Source organism: Helianthus annuus, chromosome 10 (genome assembly GCF_002127325.2).
Source record: "Helianthus annuus cultivar XRQ/B chromosome 10, HanXRQr2.0-SUNRISE, whole genome shotgun sequence".
Taxonomy (NCBI): Eukaryota; Viridiplantae; Streptophyta; class Magnoliopsida; order Asterales; family Asteraceae; genus Helianthus; species Helianthus annuus.
The window spans coordinates 125717436-125729871 of NC_035442.2; the positions used below are offsets into that span (position 1 = coordinate 125717436).

General features: G+C 32.9%; 2 protein-coding genes across 2 annotated transcripts; both read right to left on the reverse strand.

Moving 5' to 3' along the window:
* Positions 1-2711: 2711 nt before the first annotated feature.
* Positions 2712-4442, reverse strand: LOC110884697 (glutathione S-transferase U19). Its single transcript, XM_022132416.1, has 2 exons — positions 3956-4442; positions 2712-3204 (listed from the first exon to the last, which is right to left on the reverse strand). Exons 1-2 carry the CDS (start codon positions 4277-4279, stop codon positions 2857-2859), a joined length of 672 nt encoding a protein of 223 aa, XP_021988108.1. The 5' UTR covers positions 4280-4442; the 3' UTR covers positions 2712-2856.
* Positions 4443-9709: 5267 nt separating this feature from the next.
* Positions 9710-10045, reverse strand: LOC110881302 (probable glutathione S-transferase). The gene is made up of 2 exons (XM_022129601.1): positions 9937-10045; positions 9710-9873 (listed from the first exon to the last, which is right to left on the reverse strand). The coding sequence occupies exons 1-2, from the start codon at positions 10043-10045 to the stop codon at positions 9710-9712; spliced, it is 273 nt and encodes a 90-aa protein (XP_021985293.1).
* Positions 10046-12436: the final 2391 nt, after the last annotated feature.

The following is a 12436-nucleotide window of genomic DNA, read 5'->3' on the forward strand; positions in this document are numbered from 1 at the left end:
GATTAAACCCTTACACGTCTATATTTTCTCCTAATCATCACATAAAATAAATAAATAAATAAATAAATAAATCAATAAATAAATAAATAAATAAACAAACCATACTAGTTCTATATTGGAATTCTGACGTAATATGGGTCGGTCCAACCGGAATTTTAGTTTTTCCGGTAAAAAAGCCACCAGGTCGTGAGCAATGACGTCAAGTCGCAGGGAGTTTTTTTGGGGGCGGGCTTTGGAAATAGAATGGGTGGATGGGTTTGAGTTATTTTATTTAGTTCAAATTTCTTTAGGTTGGGTTTGGGCTTGTGTTAATAAAAATTGAATGCAAATTGGGCTTTGATTGGATTAAATAATTAAGTGAATAAGTGGTTAATAATTATTTTTTTTCTAAGTGGGGCGGTTGAAAATTTTCATGGGGTGCGGGTGAAAAATTCCAAGGGGTACGGTCGAAATTTCCGGCGAAAAATAACACAAAAAAACATTTTTTCATGTGGTGCGTCCGCCCACCCTTGGCTTAGGGTGGGTACGCCCCTGAGCTTGAGATTTGAGATAAGGATCAGAAGGTAACAATGGGTATCCTTCTTTCCATGTTTCATCGATGTATTGGACAATGATTTTGGAGTCACAAATAGATTCCCTTTGTGAATGAAAACCGGGACTTTCTTATAAATCGGGTTGTGCTTGAGAAGAAGAGGGCCCTTGTTTACTATGTCTTGTTCTATGTTTTCGTAGTTGATGCGCTTTTCAGACAAAGCAATTCCTACCCGCGAAGTGTACATGCTTGCCCACCATCCTAGCAGCACCACCTCCGATTCTTCAATCGATGACATTGATCAACTTTGGTCGGCAAGAAATGACCGAGAGAGTGAAGATATTGACAAATTTCTAGTTTCCCTACACAATTTCAGCGTTACCATGTAAAATGTGTATAATTTTACTATTTTTAGCAGTGTAACTAATATTCTTTTACTAACTATAAACACCACCAGTAATTAACGTGTGATCAAACCGGTAACTAGTCGTTTTCATTGCGTATTGTCTTTCTGTTATTAATATCTAGCTAATATATTCAACTCCATATTAAATCCACACAAGAACTGGTTTAAAAGGTACCTTTTATTGAGATAAAAAGGTTATGGTCCACAAAATTCCACTTTTCCATTACATTTGTTTTGTTTTTAGCCGGGCAAATGACTCTCGTGAGCTTAGCCGAGCTTAAATGAGCTCGAGCCAATCACGGGCCTAAAAAGAAGCTCATTTAGTAATTGACTCCAAGTCTGAGTGTCGCTTATCAAGTTCGAGCTGTATACATGTATAAATGACAAACTTATACATGTGTAAATTTTCTTTATTTAGGTATAGATGTAAATTTAAACCAGTAAATTTAATTTCTAATATTTTATTCAATAATAATGATAAGGGTAAAAAGAATTTTTGAATTTGAATTGTTTTTGACCAAGTTTTATTAGTTTTTAAATTCGTTCTCACGGTTCTCAAAGTATTAAGTGTTCTCATTTAAACCGTCCTCTATATACATATATATATATAGGGGAAGGTTCATTTGAGAAGAAAATTTTATTAAGAATAAAAAGAACAAAAGGGTACAATTGTAAAACATTAAGTAGTTTTTTTCTCATCTCATTTATTATTATGTTTGACTAATTAATTAGTCATTAAGACTATCATCCTCCACACTAAAAAATTTTGTCTACACACATCAAAAGTTATCCTACACATTTCGAAATTTATCCTACACATATTGAAATTTATGATACACAACTAGTAATTTATCCTACACGTCTCGTATTTATCCTACACTATAAATGAATTTTTATTTTTATTTTTTGAGAAAAATATATATCTTAAAAATAAGTTACAAATTTAATATAGTTAGTTATTAAAGATGAAACTACCAATTAATGATGTATGTAAGTTTACCATTATACCCTTATAGTTACATTAAGTACAAATATTAAATGAAGTCTAATGAAGCATTCCTATTGGTTGAAATTTCTTCTTTTTTCTTCTTACAAAGAATTTCTTCTCATTTGAACTCTCCACTATATATATATATATATATATATATATATATATATATATATATATATATATATATATTAACCTATGAAAAAGTTATGATACTTTAAAACTTATTGGATGAAGTTGGTTTAAAAGTCAAAATATGTTTTAAATAAGTATACCATGTGTTTTAAATATTGTAATTACTTAAAGTTATAAAACTATGTATTATCCATCTTCTATTGGGTTATTGGGGAACTGCAACAAAAATAAGAAACCTTGGAAAACATGGGTTTTACAATTTATTTAAAAAAAATTCAAAGTTTTCGAATATAAATCACACAGAGGTCGTTCAAATATAAAAATTTAAATAAATAAGAAAAATTAAGTACTAATTCCATATTTTCTTAAGCCATCGTCATAGGTAAACATAAAACATCATGATTAACGTTAAGTAAACGTCATAGGTTAATTGCACTAAGACTTAAAAGAAAACTTGAAATCAGTACTTTATATACCCAAAACGAAAGTGGCATGAGTGAAACAAAGCACTACAAGCAGTGACGGACTCAAAAGTTATATTTTAGTAATTAAGGTGGGATGGGAGGGTTTAACCATATTTTTGAGAGAACAATTGTGATTTTCCCTAAATAATACATTAAGATGTTTTCTAAAGGAGGGCGGCCGCTCCCTAAGCTTAAGAAACAAATTATTATCATTATCAATCTAAAAATCAACTCATAAGATATGAATTGATTGATTTAAACAAACTCACATCACAAAACAAAACATAACAAATACAAAACGACCAACAAAATTCAAACTAGATGTTCAAAATTAATCTTCTACACCATTTCTCTTTTTAAACGCAATGAGCGACTCATAAATCTTGTTTGGATCAGCAAGAGCCTTGGAAACACTCTCCCTTTTCAAGCATTGTGTAGCCCAAGCAAACAACTTTGGAATATCTTTCTCAACACTAAAATTGCCTATCTTCCCAAATGCAATAATATGACTGTAGAAGCATATAAGTGCCATATCAACATACCCAAAGGACTCACCATTGAAATATGGCTTCTCTCCAAGCTCACTTTCCAACACCTTGAGGTACCCCAAGAATTCTTCAACTCCTTTCTGTTTCTCTTCACCTTTCGACATCAAAAACTTCTTTGCACCTGAATATATCTGCGAATTTTGTTAACAATTTGATGAGAAACAAATAATACGACTATTGGTGTAGGTCATCCGAGACGAGCCAAGGTCGAGCATCGCATTTAAGCTTCAACTCGAGCTCTGCAGATTTTGATCCCTATTTATAAAACTCGTGCTCGGCTCGTTAATTATTTATTCATTACTTTATATATATATATATATATATATATATTTCATTATTTTATACTATATGATTATAACTAATAATGTATATTAAATATGTATGAAATAAAAAATATATAACTAGTAGGTTCGCTTAGGCTCTTAAGCCGGCTTGAGATCAATTACTGAAACTCAGGCTCGGGCTCGTTTATTAAACAAGCTTGGTTTTAGACTCGAGATCATTTAAGGTAAGCTTTTAGCGAATTGATTTTGATCTCTATTTATAAAACTCGTGCCCGGCTGGTTTATTATTTGTTCATTACTTTATATATTTTTATCATTATTTTATATATATGATTATAACTAATATATAAATGTATATAAAATATGTATTAGATAAAAAATATATAACTAGTAGGTTCGCTTAGGCTCTTAAGCCTGCTTGAGATCAATTATTGAAACTCAAGCTTAGGTTCGTTTATTAAACAAACTTGCTTTTAGACTCGAGATAAGCTTTTAGCGAATTGATCTCAAGAAGCTCGCGAGCCATCTGACTCATTTACACCCTAAACACAACTAACGATTATACACACATCTATATACACATACACAATACACGTACATGTTTATCGATGTAATCCGCCCAGAAAGCAGCTTGAGATTTGAGGTAAGGATCAGAAGGTAACAAAGGATATCCTTCTTTCCATGTTTCATGGATGTATTGGACAATGATTAAGGATTCACAGATGGGTCTGCCTTTGTGAATCATAACTGGGATCTTCTTATAAATGGGGTTGTACTTGAGAAGAAGAGGGCTTCTGTCTGACAGGTCTTCTTCTATGAATTCGTAGCCGATGCTCTTTTCAGCCAAAGCAATTCGAACCCGCGAAGTGTACATGCTTGCCCACGATCCTATCACCACCACTTCCGATTCGGTCGAAGACATTGTTCGACGTTAGTTTCTTCTGATCCGAATTAAACTCAGTTCTAAGGTGAGAGACTATTTTGTGAAGGCAAGAGTGTGAATAAATAGATAAATTTATTCTAGTGTCCATACACAAATTCAACGCTAATATGTCGTTGAAGTTTTGAGAAAATTAAGTGATTGATAAATTTTCATGGTCGGCAATAATTTTTTTTTATCTTTTTTTATTTTTATACTTTAATAATAAAATAACTAAATAATTTATTTTTATTTATTAAACTTGAATGTTGAGAAAGATGAATGAAGCTCAATGAGATTTAAATTTAAAAATAAAAGAAAATGATATAATACTTTGGAAACTTGAGTTATTTGAGTGATACACTTTTATTTTTGATAATAAAGGATTAAGATCATTTTGATTTTTCATTACGTTAGTGATTTAAAAATTGTTACATTTGTAATAGTTCGTAGTTATAATGTTTTAAGATAAAAAAACTTTTGATTATTTGGTATTTTTTATTTTATTTTTATTACATATATTAAGTTAAAAATGAACTTTTTTTTTATTATTTATACTACTTAATTAGTTAACTGTAACTAACAAAATTTAGTTGAGACAATATTTTCTAAAACCAAGCACACACCAAGCCGCCACATCTCCAATCTACCCTTTTTGTTCTTCTAGATATGTGTGTTCGATCTTTCACATCTGTTAGTTGGTTTGATTGTAGCTAGGGTGAAATCAATGAGTTAGATTTTGGGATGAAAAATATTTGGGTCGATTCGATTTTAGCGGTAAATTAAGATTAATATATAGTGAAATCAGATTAATAGGATATATTGAACACTATGTCACATGTAAAATTTGTACTCTTCTCATGCACTTTTAATGGTTGTATAGGGATAGTTTTAATGAGTAGTTGAACCTGATCTCTCAACTCTAATCGTAACATATTGACGTTTTTTAATATCGTTTTAACATTAAATTAAGGAAATCAACCAAAATCAATTGATAATCGGATGTAATCAGATTCGAATATTGAACGCTTCTTGAATTTAAACTAAAAAATTACTCGATTTTCAAATAAACTATTGAAAGTTTTAACCAAATGATTAAAGAAACTCTAAACCAACATGAAGAATAACCTTAATTCTAATCATTGATATATAAATGAAGTATATAGTAAGAAATCTAAAAAACATTCTAATATATATAATTAATATCTTATTGTAAAAATTTTTATATTCAGTTATATATATGGTTTTTGAGCCAATCAATCATTTAGGTAATCTCTTAATGTAAAAAAAATAATATTCAGTTATATATATGGATTTTGAGCCAATCAATCATTTAGGAACAAGCGATAAGGTATTTGTCATACGACAAAAACATGTGGTGTTAAAGAAATCATCTTCCATGACCATGATATTTTGGAAAAAGAATAATATATCAAATTCATTGAATTCTTTTATTTTTACTATTGTAGTTATAACAAGCACCAATCATTAACGTTGTAAACCTGTATCAACTAGTTTTCATTTCTTATTTGTACAAAGATATGTGTCCATTTCCACTCATCTTCATCTCAACCTTTTTTTCATTTTTATTTCTTATTTAATCAAATCCACATCTTAGATGAATCTGCTCAAAGTATTATTTCCATTCTTATGTTTTTCGAACGGCATTTCCTTTTCTATTTTGATTTTAGAGATAAAAAAATCTGTGGTTCATTAAAGTAGTCCCACGTTGCCGTTATCGTTAAAATGTGTTGTCACCATCCATGTGAAACGACAATAAGAGCATCCACAACTAACCAGAATCCTACAACCCATCATATATCTTTACAAACCTTCACGTAAACATTTCATTTCAGATTTCAAATATCTCTGAAAATCTTTATTTTTATTACAATACCAAATCTTTGCGAACCTTTATATCACACTTCACATTATCACCTACTTTTACATTTATTTAAATTAGATACAAATTTATAAGGAAATAAAAATATGGGTAAATTACACCTTTCGTCCTTTATGTTTGTAACGGGTTGCAATTGATAATCTTTAACTTCAATAATTACAGTTACAGTTCTTTATTTGCAAAACCCGTTACAGCTTAGGTCCTTTAACCCTAACCTTGTTAAAACTTCCAGTTAAGTGAGGTCATGTGCAACCCATGTGAGGGCAAAACAGTCAATTATACATAAAAAAAGAATGTCAAAATTAAAATTAAAAAAATCTATAAACCAAAACCATCATCATCCTTGTACTCTGTCTCTCCCCCCGTACTCTCTCTCGCTCTCTACATACCACTCAGATAAGAACTAAAAGACAACATCAAGATCCAACCCATCAAGATCCAATCCATCAAGATCCAGTCCCTCGCATTCACAAAATCCACGTTGTTGAACTCGACACCATTTTCGATTCGCAGTTCTTGACCGAAGGAGACACGTTGGTGTCGTGGACAGGAGTCTTGTGGTGGTTCCGATTTAGGAGACAACATTCTAGTGGTGGTTCCGATTTAGGTTAAACAAGGTCCGGCAAGAACAAAGCTTATACGGTTCGGCTTTCCGGCGAGAACAAGATCCGACGACTTCAAATCTGGTGAATCAAATAAGACTATATTTTTTTTTCCAAAACCAAGTATATCTGGTGAATCAAATGAGATTCTATTTTTTTTCAAGTAATTAACAATAAATAAAAAAGTATTAAAAGCAAAATGTCGCATCTGAATCTGATTATGATGCAGAAAAACTTACATAATAGTCCAACTTATCTCTTCTTTCACCAGTTGCAAACATGTTTCAACAAAACTATTCCCTCTCTAAAACCCTAAACCCCTATTTCTCCACCTTCACACCTTATCCCTTAACCAAAATCTCAAACCCTCTTTACAAACCCATAATCCCAACTCACTCATCTCCCAAAATCCCCAAATACCCATCTATAAAAGCATTGTTTTCACCCAAAATTCCATCATGTAGACCAAATGTTCGATCATATGCCGGCCACAGCAAGAAAAAAGAAGGGGGCACATCCACTTGTCGAACAAGATCTGACCGAACTTACGTAGTATTTTATAATAATCCGTGTTAGTTTCAATGCGTTAAACTTGTTTATCTTTGTGTGTTTATATATTTATAGTGTTTATAATATTTCGTGGTTTAACAGGTATTAAAATAGGTTACAAGAGTGAACGAGTTGAAACATGGGTTCTATAGGTTAACGCAGGACGTAAAACAAAAGGAAATCAGTTGGACCAGCTTCGCGACACGCGGAGGGTAGCTAGTTAGCTGTCACGACATGCCTAAGCCATCACATTAAAGTCAGTCAACTTGAAACGCGCAGGTCAAGAATGATGACCCCCGCGCTACGTTGGGGGGGGGGGGGGTTCGTGATTACGTCAGCGACACGCGGAAGAAAGGAGTTACGAGAAACATAAGGAAGTCGGCTAAACTAGTATTTAAGGCACCAAATTCTCATTATTCAACTTCCAGCCGATATACCAAAACCCTAGGACGAATTTCAAGATCATTCATCATCATTCAAGCCAATCAATGAAGTTTAATCAGTTAGGGATGACAACCGAAGCTGAACGAACAAGCATGCGCTGCTAAACCACTTGTGACTTCCGCCTGGATGAACAGTTGCTCGGTTTGATATAATTTTCTGTTTATTGATTCGTATAACTTGACTACTTGTGTTGGTTTCTTGATAAATGTTTATTGTATTTGAATTATTTGTCGTTTTATCAAGTGTATTGACAACTTCCTTGCGTTGTTAGCGGGTTGGTAACTTGGTGGGTAGTTGATAGAATTAAACAGATTGTTAAGTTGCATGGTGAATGTTAAAAACTATCCTTAACAATTAATCAAAATCATTAATTCCAAGGCCATGTCTATGTGGTGTTTTGAACTAGTAAACAGATTCTTATGTTAAAACGGGTATTCGGGATTCCGGGTGGAGGTTACTTGTTCTCATCTTGATAACACATTTCGTGAAAAGTCATGTTTTCTTTGCAATCAATTAAACAAACCCCCGAATTAGATAGTTAGTTTTTAATAATTTCTTTAACACTGACCACAAATTCTCCGTGGATACGATACCCTACTTACGTTATCTACGTAGTTTAATTAGGTTTTTGCATGACCCTTACAACAGTCATCAATCACGATCTTCCACTAAAGCCAAATATAGAGTTATGCCAAGCACTGTAAGTGAAATTTTATGGATGTGTTGGCTTTTATGGGAACTTAGAGTTAATCAAACCGGCTCGGCTAGACTTTTTCTATAACAACCTAGCCGTCAAGCATATTGCTAATAATCCATTTTTCATGAACGAGCTAAGAATGTGGAAAAGGATTGTTACTTCGTTCGGGAACTCTTCAAGTACTCTGAAATCGAGCCAACTTATATCAAAACGAATATGCAGGTGGACGATCTTTTCACCAAAGCTTTAGGAGCTAAATAACTGCAAACTCTTCTTGGCAAGTTGGACATTTGTGACCTTCATGCTCCAACTTCAAGGGAATAAAGAAGGAAAAGATTTATTTTTAATTAATTATAATTCCTTAATTATTGATATTGTTTTATAGTCTATATTTATCATTATTCTATTTAAACAATAACCCCTTTTGATTATTATTTAGAAAAGGGAAATTGGTCTGTAATAATCCCATCTAGACCTTATTGGCCATTAATAATCCCATCTCAAAATGTTCCCTCCACTAGTCCCACCTTTCACATATTTTTCCTACAATGGTCCCCCGTTAAAAAAACTTAACAGAGTTAAGCTTTTTTCCAAATTACAAGTAGATTTTTTAGGGCTTTTTATTAGAACGACGATACGAGTCCATTGATGTAAAACTTGCCTATAAACGGTGCTCCAAACGATGAAAACAACTCTTCAATTCGGGTATTTAAATTTCCAAATAACCAAAATCAAGTCACTTGGAGCACCATTTCGAAGTAAGTTTTACATCAATGGACTCGTATCATCGTTCTGATCAAAAGCCCTAAAAAATTTGTTTGTAATTTGGAAAAAGGCTTAACCCCATTAAGTTTTTTTAACGGAAGACCATTGTAGGAAAAATAGGTGAAAGATAGGACTGGTGGGGGGATATTATGAGGTGGGATTATTAATGGCCAATAAGGTCTAGGGGGGATTATTACAGGCCAATTCCCCTTTAGAAAATAATAAACACATAAAACATATAAAATTTTCAATTATTAATATAAAATCAATTCATACTATTTGAATCGATTTTTTAAAACACAAGAGAGGATTTTTCGAGATATTTACTCACACGATATAAAACGAAATCTTCAAAACCACACTCTAATCTAGTACACACCATATTTCAGCTAATCCACATCACGCTCGAAATCATGCATATTTAAAACAACTAACAAAATTAAAACAAGACATCCAAATGTTCGTTAAACTAATTATTCTTCTACACCAATTTTCTTTCTATAAGCAATGAGTGACTCATAAATCTTGTTTGAATCAGCAAGACTCTTGGAAACACTCTCCCTTTTCATGCATTTTGTAGCCCAAACAAGCAACTTTGGACAATGTATCTTAATACCAAAATTTATTAGTGTCCCATCTGCAACAATATGACTGTAGTAAGATATACGTGCCATATAAAAAAAAAACCCAAATGACTCACCATGGAGGAAAGATTGTTTTTCACCTAACACCCTTTCCAATACCTTGAGGTACCCCAAGAATTCTTCAACTCGTTTCTTCATCTCTTCACCTTTACAAGTAATAATCATCTTCAGACCTTCATATATTTACATTTTAAAAAAATGACGAGTAAAAAGATATGACATGCATACATACATGCATGCATGCATCCATCCATCCATCTATCCATCCATACATACAGGGTGTGGTTCCTCTACAAAGTGTGTTTTTCCTACAAAGTGTAGGAAGTGATCTTGACCATTGGATGAGTGTGTTTGATGGTTGAGATCATCTTGGTGGCATTTTGGTAATATGTGTGTCTTAAAAATAGGATGATTTAATTCATTAGGACTAAATGTGTCATTTAGCTTGTTTTAAATATGGAAATGACTGTCATACCAAAAACCACCCCACATTTCTCGTGAGTTTCTCTCTCTCTCTCTCTCTCTCTATCTCTCCCTCCCTCCCTCCCTCTCTCTCTCTCTCTCTCTCTCTCTCTTTTCCTTCTCTCCTTTGCGAAGAAACACAACGTCAAGAAAACACACAATGAATCATACAATATAACATATCGTGAAGAAAAATCCAAGAGAACATATCATGAATCCTACAATATAACATGACGACATTTAACTTGTATGGTGTGTTATACAATATAACACATCATGAAGAAACCCAAAAATTATAAAACACAATGTCAAGAAACCACAAAAAAACATGTCATTTGTGAATAATAACTGGTATAACACATTGTGAATTAATTTGTAACTTGTAAAACACATCGTCAAGAAATTACAAGTACATCTCCTTCCTAAAAGCACAACGTCAATAATTACAAATACATCTCCTTCCTAAAACATAAACTGCTATAACACATATCGTCAATATCTGTTCATGAAGGATTGCAAAGGGTAAAATACATCGTTAAGAAATTATTCATGAAGAATTGTAGCAGGTAAAACACATCTCCTTCCTAAAACATAAACTGCTATAACATTGTGAATTAACCTGTAACTGGTAAAACACATCATCAAGAAATTGTTCATGATGGATTGCAGCTGGTAAAACACATCGTCAAGAAATTGTTCATCAAGGATTGTAGCAGGTAAAACACATCTTCTTCCTAAAACATAAACCGTAATCAACCATGGCATTTGAAATCGGGATTTTTTATTAGAAATAGAATTGATCGAAGGAGATAAAATCTAATTACTGTGTTTGTGAATTAGCGATGATCTTAGTATAAAACTATAACTTCCGAATTTGAATTCAAAGAAGATATCCAGTTACCATAAATATCTCAAATTAGTGTAGGAGATAAAATCTGTTGATACATGAAATGCCTGTTGACTACGTCTACATCACGTCTTAGGTCAATATAGGTCAAATTAGGAGCTAGAAAGTCAAAATTGTATTTTGATGTAGTTTCGCTTTTGTGTCATTAGAGGTTTCGCTTGTTTGTCATTAAAGTAGTTTCGCTTATTAGTCATGCTCTATAAGCGAAACCACATGGACTATAAATAGCAGCCATAAGCGAAACCTTGTCATTCATGCATGTTCGTTGAAGCGAAACTGTTGAGAGCATTTGGTACTGAAACTCTTTCAATTTGTAATCAGAATGCAATAAAAGAAAAGGAATTGAAAAGGAAAAGTTGTGTTACTTCGCATATATTGATTCCGCCTTTATACGTGAAGATGAACTATCTCAACTGACTGTTTAGGGTCGGAACACGGTCCAACAAGTGGTATCAGAGCTCAGGACGAGGAGTTCATAATACTACAGCTTGAATCTGCAGAATTCTCTCATTTCTACTCACTTTCCCTCATACTTTTTCAGTTTGAACTGGTTTCTATGGTTGAAATGGCCTGAATTTTGACTATAACGTGTGAAATACAGTAATAACAAACCCTAGAAAGTTTCAAGTTAAAATTCGAACTAAAACATGGTGAAAACTGGTTAGAACTAGGTTCCGCTTATCCGGACATCGAGGTTCCGCTTATAAGACCTAGTTTCGTTTGAAGGTTCCGCTTGAAACAACATAGTTCCGCTTGAAATACATACTTTCGCTTGTAGGTTTCGCTCGAAAGGACATATAGTTTCGCTTATTCGGACCTTTCGCTCATAGGTTTCACTTGAAGAAACATAGTAGGTTCGCTTGTAGTGACAATTAAGTGGTTTCGCTTTTCAGTCACTGATAGTTTCGCTTATTCAGACATTTGCACAATTTCGCTTATACGAACAAGTCTACTTTCGCTTATCTGTCAAAAAATAGTTTCGCTTATTCAGTCATACACTGTTTCGCTTATTTGTCACATTTTTCAAAAACTTGAAAATTTTTCTAAGTGTTGATTTGTTAGTGCACTACATCTGTTGATTTCGTCTAGGTGTCTAGGATCAGGTCTTACATCGTATTGTATAGCATAGGGCACGTTTTACGAGAAAACAGGAGTCTGTATAGGGTTTATAGCCTAGGATCGCTCAT

Bases quoted from the DNA above. Each gene is read 5' to 3' on its own strand.
- LOC110884697 (XM_022132416.1), bottom strand. From the start codon at position 4,279: ATGTCTTCGACCGAATCGGAAGTGGTGGTGATAGGATCGTGGGCAAGC. The intron at 3,205-3,955 runs GTACGTGTATTG...CAAAATTCGCAG, and splicing joins CGGATTACATCGATAAACAT to ATATATTCAGGTGCAAAGAA.
- LOC110881302 (XM_022129601.1), bottom strand. From the start codon at position 10,045: ATGATTATTACTTGTAAAGGTGAAGAGATGAAGAAACGAGTTGAAGAA. The intron at 9,874-9,936 runs GTGAGTCATTTG...ATATTGTTGCAG, and splicing joins AAAACAATCTTTCCTCCATG to ATGGGACACTAATAAATTTT.